Source organism: Octopus bimaculoides, chromosome 30, assembly GCF_046866305.1.
Source record: "Octopus bimaculoides isolate indiv1 chromosome 30, ASM4686630v1, whole genome shotgun sequence".
NCBI classification, from domain to species: Eukaryota; Metazoa; Mollusca; class Cephalopoda; order Octopoda; family Octopodidae; genus Octopus; species Octopus bimaculoides.
In genome coordinates, this window is record NC_142957.1 from 919,641 (window position 1) to 938,942 (window position 19,302).

The following is a 19,302-nucleotide window of genomic DNA, read 5'->3' on the forward strand; positions in this document are numbered from 1 at the left end:
TGCGTGTCTGTCTGTATGTGTGTTTGCCTCTCTCAAAGTCGAGAACTACTCAACCGATTTCATACAAATTTTACACATGCCTTACATAGGGTCCATGCAGTGTCATGAGCCAAAACATTTTTAACTTCTTGCCTAACTCGAGCCCTGAGAAATCTCTTATCTCCTACACTATTTCAGTATTACGTATTCAAAATGAAACAATAACATCTCTATTGTAATGTGAAATAATAATTTGAGTTTTAATATTTCACTATTAATATTGAAACTATTATCTCATATATATACCTGCATATATTTGTATATACTATATATATATATATATATATATATAATCAAAATAAGTAACAGGGATATCCAGAGGTAATGCAGATTTTAATCACCTTACTTTGAAATTGAATGGATAAATACCTTACTAAATTCCGGTGCCTAAACTTAAGTACCATATTCAAACTGAATCTAAATTTTTGCTGAACTCATCTACCATACACTAAGTATATATATATATAGATAGATGTGTGTGTGTGTGCGTGTGGAGGCGCAATGGGCCAGTGGTTAGAGCAGCGGACTCGCGGTTTGGATTCCCACACCCGGCGTTGTGAGTGTTTATTGAGCGAAAACACGAATAGCTCCACGAGCTTCCAGCACGGGTGGTGGGCAACGCTGCTGTAACACTTCACAACTTTGTCACAAATTTGTCCCAATCTGTGTGATGCTGAATCCACTCGAGAAATACGTTAAGTGAACAAGTGTCTGTGGAGTGCTTAGCAAATTGAACGTTAATTTCACGAGCTGGCTATTCCGTTGATCGTAACCGATGGAGTGCCGCGAATGTATATATATATATAGACGTATATGAATAGATGTAAATGTACAGGTGTATATATATTTATATATATATATATATATATATATATGTACAAATGTATATATATATATATATATATATATATATATATATATATATATATATATAAGTGTGTGTGTGTGTGTGTGTGTGTGTGTGTGTGTATGTGTGTATTCGCAGACAAGCAGGAAGTAAATAGACACCTTTAATTTTCAGAATTTTTTATCTAAACGTCTTAATATGTTTTCAGCGGTATAGAACTGTAAGAATTTCAAAGTGGTCGTTTTGTTTGGAAATTTTTGGCTGATCTTACCCATCGAAAAATTGCCGAAAATCTTCAATTCAACTGCAATCCAAAAGCCAAGGAAAAGAATCAACAGATTCTCGTCCCGGCCGACCTGGGCTCTCGGAAAGGAAGCTTCGATGTTTGAGAGAATTGTAGAAAACGAACCCCGTTCGAAGGCTTCTGACATTGCAACACAGCTAGAAGTTAGTCCAAGAACGTTTGTTTACATATCTCCATAAGCTTGGGTATTATGGACTAGCAGCTAGAAGAAAGCCATTCCTTCAACCAATTAATATCACGAAAAGAAATAAATGGGATAAGGAGACGTCAAAAAAATCCAGTTCATTTTGGGATGGAGTAATTTTCTCAGATGAATCCAGATTTGCATTATTTTCAGATAGTGGACGTGTTTGGGTCTGGAGGCTTCCCATTCAATGATTTGATTGGAAACGACTCCAACCAACTGTGAAACATAGCGATATCTCTGTAACGGTATGGGGAGCTGTCACCAGCAATGGTTGTTCTGAACTGATTGAATGTGTTGGAACCATAAACTCTGAAAAATACATCGAAATACTTAAGCAGGGACTACTTCCGATGTATTCACACAATAACATAACGAAAAATGCGTTTTTATTCATGAAGATTGGGCTCCAAACCACACAGCGAAAAGCAATAAAAATGAATGACTGAAAATGGGATCAAAAAGCTTCCTTGGCCGCCGAGCCAATCTCCTGACATGAACCCAATTGAAAAACTTTGTAGCAAACTAGATCGAGCTATATGAAAACTTCGTCAGAAAACTAAATCAAAAGATGAATTGTTTCGATTGTTGCGTGAAAAGTGGGCAGAAATTCCACAAGAGACAATCGCAATTCTCATCAGTTCAATGCCAAAAAGAGTTTCTGAATTAAAAACTGCAAAGCGAATGTCAACTAAATACTAAAATATGTAGTCCTACCAATCGATTACATTTCAATTGTTCGCTTTGCGTATTAACTAAAAGATTTTGAAAATTAAAGGTGTCTATTTACTTCCTGCATATCGGTGTATATATGTAAATATAAATATATATTTATGTATATATATATATATATATATATACATATTTATATACATGTATATATGCGTATATCTATATGTGTACATGTAAATGTATGTATGTATGTATGTATATAAATATATATATATATATATATATATATATATATATATATATATATATATATATATATATATATATATATATATATATATATATATATATATATATATATATATATATAAAGTGTAGTATATTGCCACTTAAGTGTGGCTGACCCCTAGGGGTGGATGTTACTGTTGCTTTTAGCCCCAGGAGGACATCTCAGAAATAACCCTGAAATCCGGATACGTTCGTGCTGCAGATCGAGGTGAGAGGGATAACTTCCCTTGGCAAACAGGACACAGTCGTGTGTCGATAAGCCAGCTGGAGGAGATGTCCTCCTGGGGCTAAAAGCAACAGTAACATCCACCCCTAGGGGTCAGCCACACTTAAGTGGCAATATACTACACTTTATCGTGCAGTTACTGTTAATACTTCATTTAGAGAATTAACATTGCTTATATATATATATATATATATATATATATATATATATATATATATATATATATAGATAGATAGATAGATAGATAGATAGATAGATATATATATATATATATATATATATATATATATATATATATATAGATCTATATATATATATATATATATATATATATATATATATATATATTATATATGCAATAATATATATATATACATATAGGCGTAGGAGTGGCTTGTTTACGAACCACATGGTTCCGGGTTCAGTCTCACTGCGTGGCACCTTGGGCAAATGTCTTCTACGGTAGCCTCAGGACAACTAAAGACTTGTGAGTAGATTTGGTAGACGGAAACTGAAAGAAGCCCGTCGTATGTATATATGTATATATATATATATATATATATATATATATATATATATATATATATATATATATATATGTATGTATGTATATATATATATATGTGTGTGTGTGTGTGTGTCTGTGTGTGTGTGTGTGCGCGTGTTTGTGTGTCTGTTTGTTCCTCCCGACATCGCTTGACAACCTATGCTGGTATGTTTACGTCCCCGTAACTTTTTGGTCCCATTATTATTCGGCAAAAGAGACCGATAAAATAAGTACTAGGCCTACAAAGAATAGGTCCTGGGGTCGATTTGCTTGACTAAAGGCGGTGTTCCAGCATGGCTACAGTCAAATGAATGAAACAAGTAAAACAGTAAAAGAGTATATGTATATATATATGTGTATATATATACATGTATATACATGTGTATTATGTGTATATATGAATACATATACATATATATACATGTGCATTTATATGTATATATATATACACATTTTTTAAGATATAGGCGTATATACATATTTGTATATATACATATAAATAAGTATGTATATATATATATATATATATATATATATATATATATATATATATATATATATATATATATATATATATATATATATATATATATATATATATATATGTATATATATATACATATATGTGAATAAAAATAAATATACAAAATAAAAAATTTTTTAAAATATACAAAAAAAGGATTTTGTCTGATTGTGTATAGAGAAATATATTATTTAAAAGAGTTCCAACTCTGTTTTTGTATGTTTTATTTATATTCTTATAAAATTAAATGGTAAAATGAAAAATGAAATGAAGTGTTGAATATCTTATTGAATATATGGAATATTGAGTATTAAATATCGAAAATCAAATGTATATTTGATATATTTAATACAGACATATATATATGTCTGTATGTATATATGTGTGTGTATATATATGTGTGTGTCTGTGTTTGTTACCCCACCACCGTAACTTAGGCGTTTGGCAAAGCACACTGATAGAATAATACTAGGCTTACATTGAATAAATCTTGGGTGAGATTTCCACTACTAAAAGCGATGCTGTAGCATGGCCGCAGTCATATGACCGAAAGAATAATAAAAAAACTAAACCATTTTAATACCGAAGAACGCTTTGTATCTCTGCTAGTATACATATCAGCACTGACCACTGCCCAGCTCCAACATCATCATCCACACACCTATACATGCACACACCCACTCGTCAAAATCACCAGCCCCAATCCACATGCACACGAACGCGCACCTTCATTTTGGCATCACCACTACTTTATTATCACCCCTTCTTCCTAGCTCTCCTGTCTGACCACCTCCAACCAGCCATCACCATGATTGACCGCTAGCCTCGAAAGCTTTTTTTATTCTCTCTCTGTTTATTTCCTCGTGATCCATTCTATTGAAGAGCGTAGGCTTGAAACCGAAAAAACTTTCTCATCTTCCCGAGCGTTAAACTAATACAACTGTTTGTTGTATTAGTTATACACCTGTCTTTGTCATTGTTTTTGTAAAGTCCAACTGTACATATATATTCTTTTATTCTTTTATTTGTTTGTCATTTGACTGCGGCCATGCTGGAGCACCTCCTTTAGTCGAGCCGATATACCCCAGGGCTTGATTATTTGTAAGCCTAGTATCTATTCTATTGGACACTTTGCCCGGACCACTAAGTTACGGGGACGTAAACACACCAACATGGTTGTCAAGCGATGTCACACATGTATATAATTATACGACGGGCTTCTAATAGTTTAGGCCTACCAAATCCACTCACAAGGCTTTGGTTGGTCTAAGGCTGTAATAGAAGACACTTGTCCAAGCTCCCACGCAGTAGAACTGAACCTGGAACCATGTGGTTGGTAAGTAAGGTACTTACCACAGCCACTCCTGCGCCTATATATATATATATATATATATATATATATATATATATATATATATATATATATATATATATATATATATAAATAAATACACTAGCAGTATAGCCCGGCGCTGCCCGGGATTAAGCTAGGATTATTAAGTGATCAAGTGCTTTATTTCAAACCAAAATAAGTAACATGGACATCAGATTTGACCCAAATCCGTTGAAATTGGTTTGACTGAAAATGGTTTGCTGGCAATTTGATTGGGAAATCCTATACGGAATCAGTTTATTGGTTATTCCCACTCATTGACTGTTTTTTTAAATGTTGTATTAGAGATCTGCATAGAAGAAGGTTGATCTGAAGGTTTGCATTGAGGATCTGGATTGGAGTAACTTAGGAAAACTTACCAACAACCTTAACCAAAAAATAAGGGGCCTGTCCCTTCTAGGTTAACTCCAACCCTAACCCTAAACCCTAACCCTAACCCTGACCCTACCACCAACCCTAGTCCTAATCCTAACACTAACACTAACCCTAACACTAACCTTAACCCTAATCCTAACCGTAAAAGCCTTGCCCTAATCCTAAAACCCTAACCGTAACACCCTAGTGGAGATCGTGCGGGTTTTAATCTGAAAAATTACCAAACCCTTTTTGTGGTCCGAAAAACAGTTTGAGGTGGGGTGACTGACAAATTGTTACATACCTTTTTGTTTCATAGTTGTGAAATATAAACAAAACTCTTTTGCTCCCAAAGTAGTATATGTGCGTGTGTGTGAGAGTGAGAGGGGGAAGAATGATGAACGATTTAAAATAAATAAATGATTTAAAATAAGTATATTTTAATTGTGTGAGAAAGTATATATAATTTCATTATAGAATATAGTGCCTTTCAAAAACATCTTATAGTTTAAACTATATCGCATGTTTAAGAAAAAAAATGCATTTTACATTTTACACTTACTCTGTCTTCCTTACCTACATTTTCTTTCGTAATACGCTTTGTCTCCCTCTTCCACTTTTTCGTTCTTTATTTCTGTTGTTAGACGCTGGCAAACAAACTCTGTCTTGGTTAGAGAATTTTTTTGCCTTAGGCACTTTGTCTCCCTTTCCAAATTTTTGTTGGCTTTTTCTTTGTTAGACGCTAGCAAACTTTGTAACTCCCCTTGTCACAAACACACTATTTCTTTTTTCTTTCTCTCTCTTCTTCACGCGCGTACGCACAGATTTGACTTCGCCATGTCAACAAACTTCAAAATTGGTAAAAGTTTATCGATTTTTACAGCTATACGTGGGTGCCTCTGAGACAAAAAGTTGACGAAAATGCAGATAGGGTCATGACGAATGTTCTCCTAAAATTCGAGTGACATGCGTACTAATTTGTGGACGTGCATAAATTATATTCACGTACACACACAAATACACACACACATCTCGGCTTTTATATATATACGGATATATACTTTTCTATCTATCTGTCTATCTAAATATTTATGTATATAAATATAATTTTGAACCCAACCCTGTGTTCTCATTCCTTTGTTATTTTTTGCTGATATTAGCATTTTTATTATCGTCATCAATACTATTGTTGTTGTCTTTATCATCATCATCCTCATCATCATCATTATTATTATCATTTATTTACTATTATTATTTATTTATTGGAAATATAATATTTCTAAATCTCTCAGAGAGATTTAAGCAGTAGTGGAGCGATAAAGTTGTAGTATATTGTCAACTTAATGTGACAATCCCAATAAGGGAACACACTACTGCCGTTTAGCCCTAGGAAGCTGGACCGCTTCCTGTCGGCCTTGACACAATTACTGTGTCCTTAAGTTCGCGAGGGGGAGACAAGCTCCTCCACCCAGCCTAGCCAGCATTCAGGGACATGTTTCTGAGTCTTTGCTCATCATCAGCCTGAAGTAGCTAGCCAGCTGGATAGAGAAGCTTGTTTCGCCTTCGCAAACTTATATAAATCATAGTGAAGTTTATTCACTGATCAGCAAGATTAGAAATATAATATTTCTAAATCTCTCAGAGAGATTTAAGCAGTAGTGGAGCGATAAAGTTGTAGTATATTGTCAACTTAATGTGACAATCCCAATAAGGGAGCACACTACTGCCGTTTAGCCCTAGGAAGCTGGACCACTTCCTGTCGGCCTTGACACAATTACTGTGTCTTTAAGTTTGCGAGGGGGAAAGTAATTGTGTCAAGGCCGACAGGAAGTGGTCCAGCTTCCTAGGGCTAAACGGCAGTAGTGTGTTCCCTTATTGGGATTGTCACATTAAGTTGACAATATACTACAACTTTATTTATTTATTATTATTTATTTATTTATTTATTTTTATTCAAGGCACTGCCAGGTATTGAAATCGGAATCTTGGGGTTATATAGCCCTCGCTCGTAAAGAAGATTACGCTGTATGCCCGTGGGCAATTATAGATTAAATTTTAGGGCTTATAAACCTAATATTATTGTATCCTTCTTTAATACCGGTTCCCATATTCTACTCATATCTGCACTAGGTCTACTTAGGGGTTATTGTGTCCTAGCATATATGCCTTCACAAATATCTCCGAGTAAAAACACCAATAGAATAGAATATGACCAAAGACTGCGTGTACTCCATCCCATGCATAAATGTTGTAAAACGGTTACAGCTGATCATATATGGAAAAACGTAGACTACCTTCCGCTGTGGGATGAAGTTGAAGTAATAAACAAAGATCACCACTGGAAAATACGAAAACTAAATGAGGCAGCACATATGCTAGGACACAATAACCTCCTAAGCAGACCGAGTACAGATATGATCAGAATATGGGAACAGGTATTATGGAAGGAGAAAAAATATTAGGTTTATAAGCCCTAAAATTCACTCTATATTTGCCACGGAAATATAGCGTAATGGTTAAGAGCGCGGGTTACTAACCCCAATTTTCCAAGTTCAATTCCAGGCAGTGCCTTAAATAAATAATATCAACATCAGTAAAACATACATTAGTAATGTGTACTGACAGTCTGAGGTACAGTGTGGTGTGTACAGTCGAATTTGTGAAGGATTTCGCAGAAGTCTTTGAGAAGAGATTTAAAATTGTTACGTATTTGTTACTAATTGAGTTTTTGTAGTGTTATATCACTGTTACAATGAAGTCTATATCCGAAGTCAGCGATATAATAATAATAATGATAATTATATATATGTATATATATATATATATATATATATATCGGAGAATTTGTTTTGGAGTATGAAAACGTACCTGAATTTGAAAAACTTGCAGTTGTTTATGCATATATTTATTCACATTCATATCAAACTAGTTTCAACAATATTTTGTTTATCAGTGGTTTGTACGCAGTGGTGGCAAGAGTCATTCTTATGATATATATATATATATATATATATATATATATATATATATATATATATATATTTGAGAGGTATTGGAATCTAGAATACTTAACAACAATATATATATATAAGGTCAACCATAAATTTTAAACAGCGATATGCTGCTCATCACAATTCTTTTAGATACGAGAAACAATAAATTCACACCACCCGCTACCCATATACATCATCTCAAAAATAGAAATATTCCCTACATGTTTGCATGGTCCATAATAGATTCAGGACTTCCATACCAAAGTCAACAGTTGGCCTGTAAACTATGCCTAAAAGAGGCATTCCACATATTAACTCACAAATCATCGACACTACTAAATACCCACAATGAGGCCCTAAGTAAATGCAACCACCGCTTTTTTCATAGATTCAAACTTTACCACAAATCTAAATGCAACCTGAATAACCACACAGCATATATCCTTAGATAATCCGCAGCAACCCTACTTAACTTTCCTTTATCTCCATTTTAATTTTTTATTTTTTATTTCAAATCATTAATTTTTTTAACTCCCCTATCTTACTTTAGGGATCTCAATCATTTAATACTGCATATATGAACATACAAGTGGATACATGTGTGTGTAGTTGTGTGCGTATATATATATAATAATATATAAAAAAATAAATATACCAATATATTATATTGTCTTTGAGCTTTTGAAGTTCAATGGTAGTTCATGTATATAATGGTTGGAAAAATAAGGATGCATGAGAATTGAGAGTTTTGTTAGGTTTAAAAAAGGGTTAAAAGTTTGTGTTAAGCAGGAAGTGTGGTGTCAAAACAGGAAGTGTGTGTAAGTGGAGACAAAAGTTTTTATTTGGAGTTATGAACTCTTTTTCAACAGGAAGTTTATGTCTGTTCCTAGAGAAATAAGGTCACTGAGGGGTATGTGTGCTAAGAAATGGTTGGAATTTCTCTATGAAAAGATTCTCCTTGTTGATTCTTTCTTGCGTGGAGATTCTGTCTTTACATTGATAGAAAGGGAATATAAGGAATTTAGGGTTTTTGTTTCTTGCGCAAGAGTCTATATGGCCACTGAGTGGAATTTGGCAGTATTGAGGGACCTTTATTTGTTCGTTATTGACTGCTACTCTTCTACGCAACGGGAAGCTCGTCTGTCCGATATAGAAGTTTTGGCAACCTGCGCATGTGAGGACATAAATGAGGTTACCAGAAGAACAAGAGAAATTGGTTTTGATTTTAGAAGGTTAATTCAGAGCCTTCAAGTAGGTAGGGGCAGGTACCACAATTAGGGCCTGCACATTTTTTAACTAATGGGTGTGGAAGTGGTGTATGTTGTTTGGCATTGGTTAATAGTGTTTTCAAAGATTTGTGTTGCCTTTTGCATTTAAGGAGTTTGTTTGTATTGATGATATTGTTCATTTTCGGGTCTGTGGTGAGTAAGGGGAGGTTTTGTTTGATTGTGGTGTATGCTTCGATGTTTTTTTGAGGTCTTGTAAGCGTATTTCTCGAATGGTTGGGTCAGAGACAATGGTGCAAATTCTTTTAGCTAAATCAAAGGGGATATTTATCTTGGTGTGTTTTGGGTGGCATGAGCTAAAAAAGGAGGTATTGTTGTGAGTCTGTAGGTTTGTGGTAGATGTCGGTTGTGATTTGGTTATTAGGTGTTTTTATAATTAAGAGATCAAGAGAAGGGAGATGATGTTTGCTGAATTCCATAGTGAATTGAATGCTAGGATGTGTGTTGATAAGTATGGATTTAAATTCTAGAAGTTTTTCATAGGATTCCTTCCATATGATGAAACAATCATCCAAGTATCTTTTCCAGTTATCCATTAAATAGATGTGGAAAAGGTGTCCAAATTTCTGGCGTGAGATTCCATATAGTGATAATTAAAAAAAAAACATTATGAGGTTCGCAAGGACTGGTGCAGCTTTAGTACCCATCGCGATACCACATTTTTGGCGAAAGTATGTGTCTGCAAACAGGAAGTAATTGTTGGTCAGAATGAACTTAAGTGATTCTATAATGAAGGTTGTGTTGATGTGATTAGGAAATGTTTCTGGGTATTTGTGCAGCCAGAATTTAATTGCCTCAATAGCATATTCATGAGGGATATTTGTATAAAGGTTGACCACGTCAAAAGAAACCAAGATTGACTCCTCGTTTGTTGTTTTCGGGAGGGGATTGAGCATGTCAAGATCAACTCTAATGAAACTTTTGATGTGGTGTATCAGAAATAATGAAGACGCAGTTCAATTAGGTGTTTACGTCAAGGTACGAAGCCAGTCCAGTAAGCAGCTCATAGTAATGTGAATAAAAGTCAAATAAGTAACAGGATGTCTGGTACTAATGCAAGGCGATCGTTTCAAGAGGCTCCATGTAATCGAACAATGGAAGCATTTCATCAATTTAAATACAGCGCCATCGTCAGTTGAACAAATATGAATTTTCAACAAACAAGATATATTAACGATTTTTGATCTGAGTTAGAGAAAAAAATAATTCCATGCTGCCCCTATTTTAGCAGAAATAAGCTAAGAAAAAGACAAACTTATGATATGCAGGAATGGATCACAGTGGGTATCATGTGATTGTATTTCATTTCCAATTTATAAGTATCTCCTTTCCGCCAACAAAAAGGTCTAATGTAGCTAGTAGACAGCGTTCATTTAAGATTAATTAGAATTCAGAGTGATATGAGTTGACAGTTCGGAAATGGCTGCTGCTCATAAATAGCTATTACTAGATGTTGTCTTAACTCTTAATTTCATATGGCAATAAGTTCCTATTACCACATTAAGAAACAAACCTTAGATAGTGACAAATCCCCACAAAAAGAGGTAGGTTAGTGTTGATTTTAACTCTTATCATTATTTTCAGTTAAAAGATCCACGCTATGAAACGTAGACTGATACAATGAACATCCTACGTTGACTTGTGTTTGAAAATTCATATTTTCACAATTGAAGATGGCATTGTATTTAAATTAATGTAATGTCTTCATTGTTCGATTAAATGGAGCTGCCTGAACCGGTTGCAATGCATTAATACCTGACAATCTGCTACTTACTTTATATATATATATATATATATATATATATATATATATATATATATATATATAACTTTTATAAGTAATATTCTAAAAGAATATATAACTGAGCTTATATTGAGTGCTCAATTATTTTGAGCAAATAAATGTGTATATATGTGTTTTTATATTATTAATAAATTCATAAACTCATCAATAATATACTTAGGAAATCAATATTTAATATTTTGAAAGACATACATCCAACATGACACGGCAACATAATAAATTTAAAATTCAAAATATAAATATACGAAATATAAATATCAATATATATAAAAATCTGAATATAGATAAATATATGTGTGAATATATATGCGTATAAAAATTTATGCGTAATTAAGCATGAATATTGTAAAGTCTAAAATATAAAATATAAAAGAACCTAAAATTTAAAGAGTTAAATATCTTACGATCGTTTATATTACATTACATTACATTAAACCTATTTCGGCTAGAGTTCTTTCGTCACAATACTGTGACCTCATCAGTGGTCCTTTGCTTTCTTCTTTCTTATGTGTGTCCCTCCTTACTAACAATCAGCCATTTTGTATTTTGTATTCCTATTGTATGTGTCTACGCATGCGTATCCCTCATTGTGTGTCTATGTTTTGTTAGTGCATGTGTGTGTATGGAGAGTGCCTGTATTATCTATATCCTCTGTTAATACATGATCGTTTATTTTTGTTTTTATTTATTTATTTGTTTATGTGTTTATACCTACTTCTTTTTTGTTGTTTTTTGTCTTGTTTTTTTAATTTAATTTAATTTTGTTAACGTATGTAGTATTTAATTCCATTTGTTTATCTATGTATTGTATTATATTTTGTTCATATTGTTATCGGTTTATGGGGAATTTATTGTCATATGTTGTGGTTTGTTGGGTGTGTGTGTGTTAGTGTTCCATTCCGCTTTCCTATTCAGGCTAGGATTATCTTCTATTATGTGTGTAGCTTCTGTAATTTGTCTAAGTGCTGCGTCTATTCTATGCGTGGACAAGATTTTAATTTCTATGTTGTTGAGTGAGCCTCCGTGTTCCTGCTCAGTGTGCTAGTACAGAACTGATGAGCTCTTCCCTTCCTTAAGTTCCCTCCAATGTTCTTTTGCCTATTCCCCTATGTTCCGTGCTGTTTCCCCTACATACGTCGTTGTCTTGTTACTGCATCATCCCTCTGTACATTTTATACTCTAGACCACATTTCTGGTTTTACAGTTTGTTTGTGGGATAAATCTACATACGATACAGTTCCTATCAGTGCAGGGGGTTCTACTGAAAGGGTATGTTCTACTGATAAGGGATTTAATAGGGTTGCCTGGCCTTTCAACAACCTTAATACTTAGCTTAAGTTTGTCTAGGGCCCTTCTAAAGCGGACGCCAGTTCGCCTCTAAGGGTGGTGTCGACGAACATGACGCTCTGGTATTTGTGGCTATCATGCCATGAGTTGGCCTTCCTTATTTTCTTCTTAATCATTTCAGTGGTGTTCCATGATTTGCTCCTATAGAGTGGGCAAATCCCATTCCTATCGTTACGTTTGATTGTTTCAAACTTCTTCATGGCTCCTTTGTATACCCTGATCCTTTCTTTATGGCTGTAACCTGAGAACTGCATGCGGTGGACGAAATGTTGTATATGTCTCTTTAACTCTGTAGGGTTGCACATGCAGGACACATTTCGCATTACTTTGACGAGGTCTGCCATCAATATATTGAATTTGGCATTGTCCGCAATAGCCGAGTTCCGGTGGATCAGGTATGTGGAGGCCATAGGTTTTGTATAGTGTGAATGGAGGATTCGGGTTTTATTATTCTCAGTTTCTAGCCAGAGTTCGGTATCTAGTACAGGTAATCTATGGTAGGGGGGTGTTTAGTAGGGTAGTCTATCGTAACTTTAATACTCTGGTGGATGGAGTTAGCTCTTTGCTGTACAACAACAACGACAACAACAACAGCAACAACACGAGTGACAACAACAACAATACGAACAACAATAACTGCAGCAACAACAACATGGATGACGACAATCACAACAACAACAATACCAGCAATAACCACAGTAGCAACAACAGAAACAATAGTGACTGCAGCAGCAACAACAGCCGTAGCAACAAAAACAACTGCAACCCCACGAACACCAACAGCAAAAATGAACACATGAGGACAAGCAATAGATACAAAAACAATAACAGAGAAAAGATCAAATACAACAACAACAATAACAGGGGGAACGGACACACAGACACAGATAACCATAGGCACAAGAACAGGGATAAAAGTAAGGTCATGGGGGTCAAGAGGGAGAATAAAGTTGAATGTAACAGAATACTTGGACAGGGAGTCAGTAGACTTAGAACAGAAAACATTAGGTGTGGTGGTAACAATAGTGATAGTGGTGATGGTGGTGGTGGTGGTGGTAATAGGGACAGTGTTGGTGATGGTGGTGGTGATAGTAATAGTTGTGGTGGTGGTGGTGGTGGTGGTGGTGGTGGTGATAGTAATAATAGTGATGATGGTGGTGGTGGTAATAATAGGGACAATAGTAGTGGTAGTAATAGCGGGGTGAATGGTGGTAGCAGTAACGACAGTAATAGTAGTAGTAGTTATGAAGAAGATAACCCCAGAAGGGCCAACAACATGAATACCAGCCTCCTTGACACTCAATTCTTCAACATACGTGACAAATCTTATAATATGAGCCGGATATACCCGACAACATTAACCTTTAACAAAAGAGTTTGCATCCCTAAACATACTTATGACCACATGGAAGCACAATTCACTATAACTAGGACCAAACTTAGACAGATTTTAGAATTATACACTAAGAGACAGAGACGGAATAAGACAGAGACGGAATAAGACAGAGGCCCGACAACTTGGGAATATACCCGCATGTGGCCTACACAAGCTCATGCAGCGCACGAGGGACGGAGAAGTGATATGCCTTCCCACAGATAAGTCCAGCAGGATGTCAATAGACAGCTTACCGAATTATATCCAGGCAATGCAACCTCACATCGCCAATATGAAGGTAACAACTTTACAGGCGCATGAGGAGAGAGAAAAGGTCCTTAACGCCGACATGATGATGTGGACAATTGTTCTTGGACCACAAAAGCGCACAGCCAACAATTTCCAAGCCTGGAAGAACGATATCCCGACGCTGTATGGGCTTCGTAAGGACCACAGAGTAACTACTAATCCTGTAGTGGGACCACCAACAAGACCAGTCTGTGGAGCGAATGTCGCTAGCAACTACAGGATTTCCTACTTCCTCTCAATGATCATATGCCCCATAATCCGGATGTCAGCTGATGTTTGTGACAGCACGGAAGATCTCCTCAGCAGGATCAACGACTGTAACAACACCTGCAGCCTGACAGGGTGTATAGTGGGTAGCATGGATGTGGTATCACTATACCCATCTATCGACGTGGATTTTGCGGTGGAAAAATGCGTGGAGATGATCAACGAGAGTGAAGTAGAGTTCCGCAATGTCAACACAGAACTGGGCCTCCTACTTAGATTGACATATGACGATGTATATCTAGATAAACACGACTTTAGAGGTTTCTGCCCTAGTAGACGTTTAAGAGGTAGACCACCCACAATTACCTCTATGGCTGGAAGACCCCTATAGAGAGATGGAGTGGATGGACCAGAGCCATACGGACCCCCGTTAATGTTTATCAGGTAAAGAAAATGATCGCACATGCACTAGGAGCTAGTATAAGAGTTAGCCTAAAAGGCCACACATTTAAGTTTAACAACAAATTATACGCCCAGGACGAGGGGGCAGCCATCGGTGTTAGTATCGCCGGTGATGTGGCCAATCTCTTCATGGTATGGTGGAACAGAAGGCTTAAGGAACGCCTGACACAGAACTCCATACTCGTGAATATGTACTCTCGATATGTCGATGATATCAACTTAGTGGTAAAGACACCCCCACAAGAGAGTACTCTTGAAATAGAAATAGAAATTGAAACTATGGAGAGTATCCAGCAAATAGCTAACTCCATCCACCAGAGTATTAAGGTTACGATAGACTACCCTACTAAACACCCTAACCATAGATTACCTGTACTAGATACCGAACTCTGGCTAGAAACTGAGAATAATAAAACCCGAATCCTCCATTCTCACTATACAAAACCTATGGCCTCCAAGTACCTGATCCACCGGAAATCGGCTATTGCGGACAATGCCAAATTCAATATATTGATGGCAGACCTCGTCAGAGTAATGCGAAATGTGTCCTGCATGTGCAACCCTACAGAGTTAAAGAGAGATATACAACATTTCGTTCACCGCATGCAGTTCTCAGGTTACAGCCATAAAGAAAGGATCAGGGTATACAAAGGAGCTATGAAGAAATTTGAAACCCTCAAACGTAACGATAGGAATGGGATTTGCCCAATCTATAGGAGCAAATCATGGAACCCCATTGAAAATATTAAGAAGAAAATAGGGAAGGCCAACTCATGGTATGATAGCAACAAATACCAGAGCATCATGTTCGTCGACACCACCCCTAGAGGCGAACTGGCGTCCGCTTTAGAAGGGCCCTAGACAAACTTAAGCTAAGAATTAAGGTTGTTGAAAGGCTAGGCAACCCTATCAAATCCTTTACACACACATGCACTTACAAAACATAGACACACAGAGGGATACGCATGCGTAAACACATACAATAGGAATACGAAATACAAAATGGCTGATTGTTAGCAAGGAGGGACACACATAAAAAAGAAGAAAGCAAAGGACCACTGATGGGGTCACAGAAGTGTGACGAAAGAATTCTAGCCGAAATAGGATTAATGTAATGTAATGTAATATAAAGCGAAAGCAAATTAACACCAAATATACAGTGCTTGTGTTTTTATTGGCTAAACTGGCAATATGACCATCCCCAAATATAACAACAACAACATATATATATATATATATATATATATATATACACATATATATATATATATATATATATATATATATATATATATATATATATATATATATATATATATATATATATATATATATATATATATATATTAAAGAAAGGGATTTTAACAGCTTAAAATTATCAACTAGATATCGGACAGACATGTTTAAAAGATCAAATGGCCAAATTTTTAAATAAATTTTTAAATTTAATGTTCCTCAAATGTACGTTATATTCTTCGCCAAACATTTGCTTTGATATTACCTATACCTGTTTGATCATTTGATAGTTTAACCATGTCTGTCCGTTTTCTACTTCATAATTTAAACTTCGTTAAAATCCGATTGTTATATATTTGCCATTGAGAATACAAAAATTGTTGAAATCAGTTTGGTATGTATGTGAATATATCTATTTAAATACAACCACAGGTTTTATGATTCAGGCGCATTTCCAAACTTCAAATGTAATTCTCGTTTGTTTTTTCATGCGTGTGAATAAACCCCTTCTATCCACACACACACACACACACACACACAAACGTATATACATACATATATATATATATATATATATATATATATATATATACATATATATATATATATACATATATATATATATATATATATATATATATATATATATATATATGTGTGTGTGTGTGTATATATATATATGTATACACGTGTGTGTATATATATATATATATATGTGTGCATGTGTGTGCATGTATGTATCTATGTATGCATGTATATGTTCCTATTTATATATATATATATATATCCATTTTGAAAGCACTCTTACATGTGCCCCAAATGTAGCAAGCATGCCAGCCCCATGTGTAGTCTATTCATGCCAGCCGTGCATAAGAGTGACTCGTGCCACCGCTGCGTACAAACCATTCGTTCCCTAACCTCGTAATCTGCACTCATGCGCGCTCCAGAGATTCTCTCTCAGACTCTGTATGTATAAACATATGACAGTGAGATGTTTGCACCGACTGAAGGAATGAAAGTAGGGTCAGCATATTAAACAAGACGTAAAGCAAAAAATAAAAAAAAATATTTGAACTCGATAACGACGAAGATATTCTTTTGTGTATCCGTTGTGGTTTCTCTTGGCCTCCACCTATTGTCATGCCACTATAATGCTAGCCATTTTCCCCACCATGCCAACCTCAAAGAAATCATAAAGCATGGCCTAGAGGTGTCAGGGTTCTCTCCCACGGTGGAGTTAGCGGGGAAGGTAAAAGGCATGATCGTACAACAATTGTCTTGTTTTGTGAGTGTAGGCCCCTCATTTTGGATGCCTCATGACCTGACCCCTTTTCCAGTGGCAACTTGCAGTGCTTTGCTACTAGCCTACGCTGCGCTGCTGGTGAGACGTAAAAGTATCCGTTCCGATGACAGGTAAAAAGTATCAAGTCCGATGACATGTAAAGAGCGCCCAGTACGCTCTATAAAGTGGTCGACGTTATGAAGTTTATCCAACCGAGGAAACGAAGCCAAAGCAGACATTGGGTGGTTGGTGCCTCTCATTCACTTACCAGCTGCAGTCAAATCTTCTCACCCGTGTCAGCATGAAAAAAGGTCGATAGGTAATGATGATGATGATTATGATGACGATGATGATGATGATGATGATGATGATGATGATGATGATGATGATGATGATGATAAAAGAATTTAAAAACAACTTTCAAATGATTCTTTTAAAATTATGAAATTGCTCACTTACTCTCAAAATGCAACAATCGGTATTCCATGAATATCTTGCCAATAGTAAACCAGCAGACCACAGATCCAGAAAAATCGGAATATCTTAATGTTCTGATGTTGCTAAACGTCCTCCCATCAGAACAGTTGCTCTGACTGACATTGGTAAATTTCAAAAGTTTCTGAGGAAAACAGAAAAAATATATAGTCGCTAGAGTATCTCTGTGGTACGAAGTTTGATTTGCAATCACATGGTTCCGGGTTCAGTCCGCATTCGTGACATCTTAAGCAAGAGACTTCTACTATATACAAATACCAACCAATGCCTTCTGATGGAATTGGCTGGCAGAAACTGAAAGACGAGCTGACAGAAACGTTAGCACGCTGGGCGAAATGCTTAGTGGTATTTCGTCTGCTGCTCAGTTCACATTCCGCTGAGGTCGACGTTGCCTTTCATCCTTTCGGGGTCTATTAAATAAGTACCAGTTACGCACTGGGGTCGATATAATCGACTTAATCCGTTTGTCTGTCCTTGTTTGTCCTCTCTGTGTGTAGCCCCTTGTGGGCAGTAAAGAAATTAGAAACTGAAAGAATCCCGTCGTGTATATATATACATATATATACAGAGAGAGGGAGTGCGAGAGAGAATGAAGGAGAGAGAGAGTGAACGAGATAGAGAATCTCAATATAAAATCACTATGTAGTGCTTAAATGATTTTATCTTACACTCCAATAACTTCCTCAAGGATCACGTTAGAAGGGTAACGAGTGGCAATAAGTGGATACCAAGTGAGCAGATATGGAGACAGGGATTGAAATAAACAGCTAAAATCTTCAGTTTTATCTGTCTACCCTAACCTATCCACCCTGATGAAGGAGGTCTGTTTTTTACAAACGTTTATTTGATTTCAATACTGGCTGCACATTTTTGATGAAATACATCTTCAAGGAAGGCGGTGAGCTGGCAGAAACGTTAGCACGCCGGGCGAAATGCTTAGCGGTATTTCGTTTGGCGTTACGTTCTGAGTTCAAATTCCGCCGAGGTCGACTTTGCCTTTCATCATTTCGGTTCGATAAATTAAGTACCAGTTGCGTACTGGCGTCGATCTAATCGGCTGGCCCCTCCCCGAAAATTTTGGGCCTTGTGCCAAGAGTAGAAAAGAATTACATCTCCAAGATAATGAAGT

At 35.9% G+C, this 19,302-nt stretch overlaps 1 protein-coding gene across 12 annotated transcripts in view; it reads right to left on the reverse strand.

Moving 5' to 3' along the window:
• LOC106873011 (uncharacterized) overlaps positions 1–19,302 on the reverse strand; it is a 115,548-nt gene that overhangs the window by 65,211 nt on the left and 31,035 nt on the right. For all 12 annotated transcript variants that reach the window (XR_016239151.1, XR_016239153.1, XR_016239154.1 and 9 more), the window contains one exon: positions 18,138–18,297. Coding sequence is in view for 4 of the 12 variants with exons in the window: in XM_089345984.1 (XP_089202110.1) it covers positions 18,138–18,297 (160 nt within the window). In the remaining 8 variants the exon portion in view is untranslated. The remainder of the gene's footprint in view (positions 1–18,137; positions 18,298–19,302) is intronic.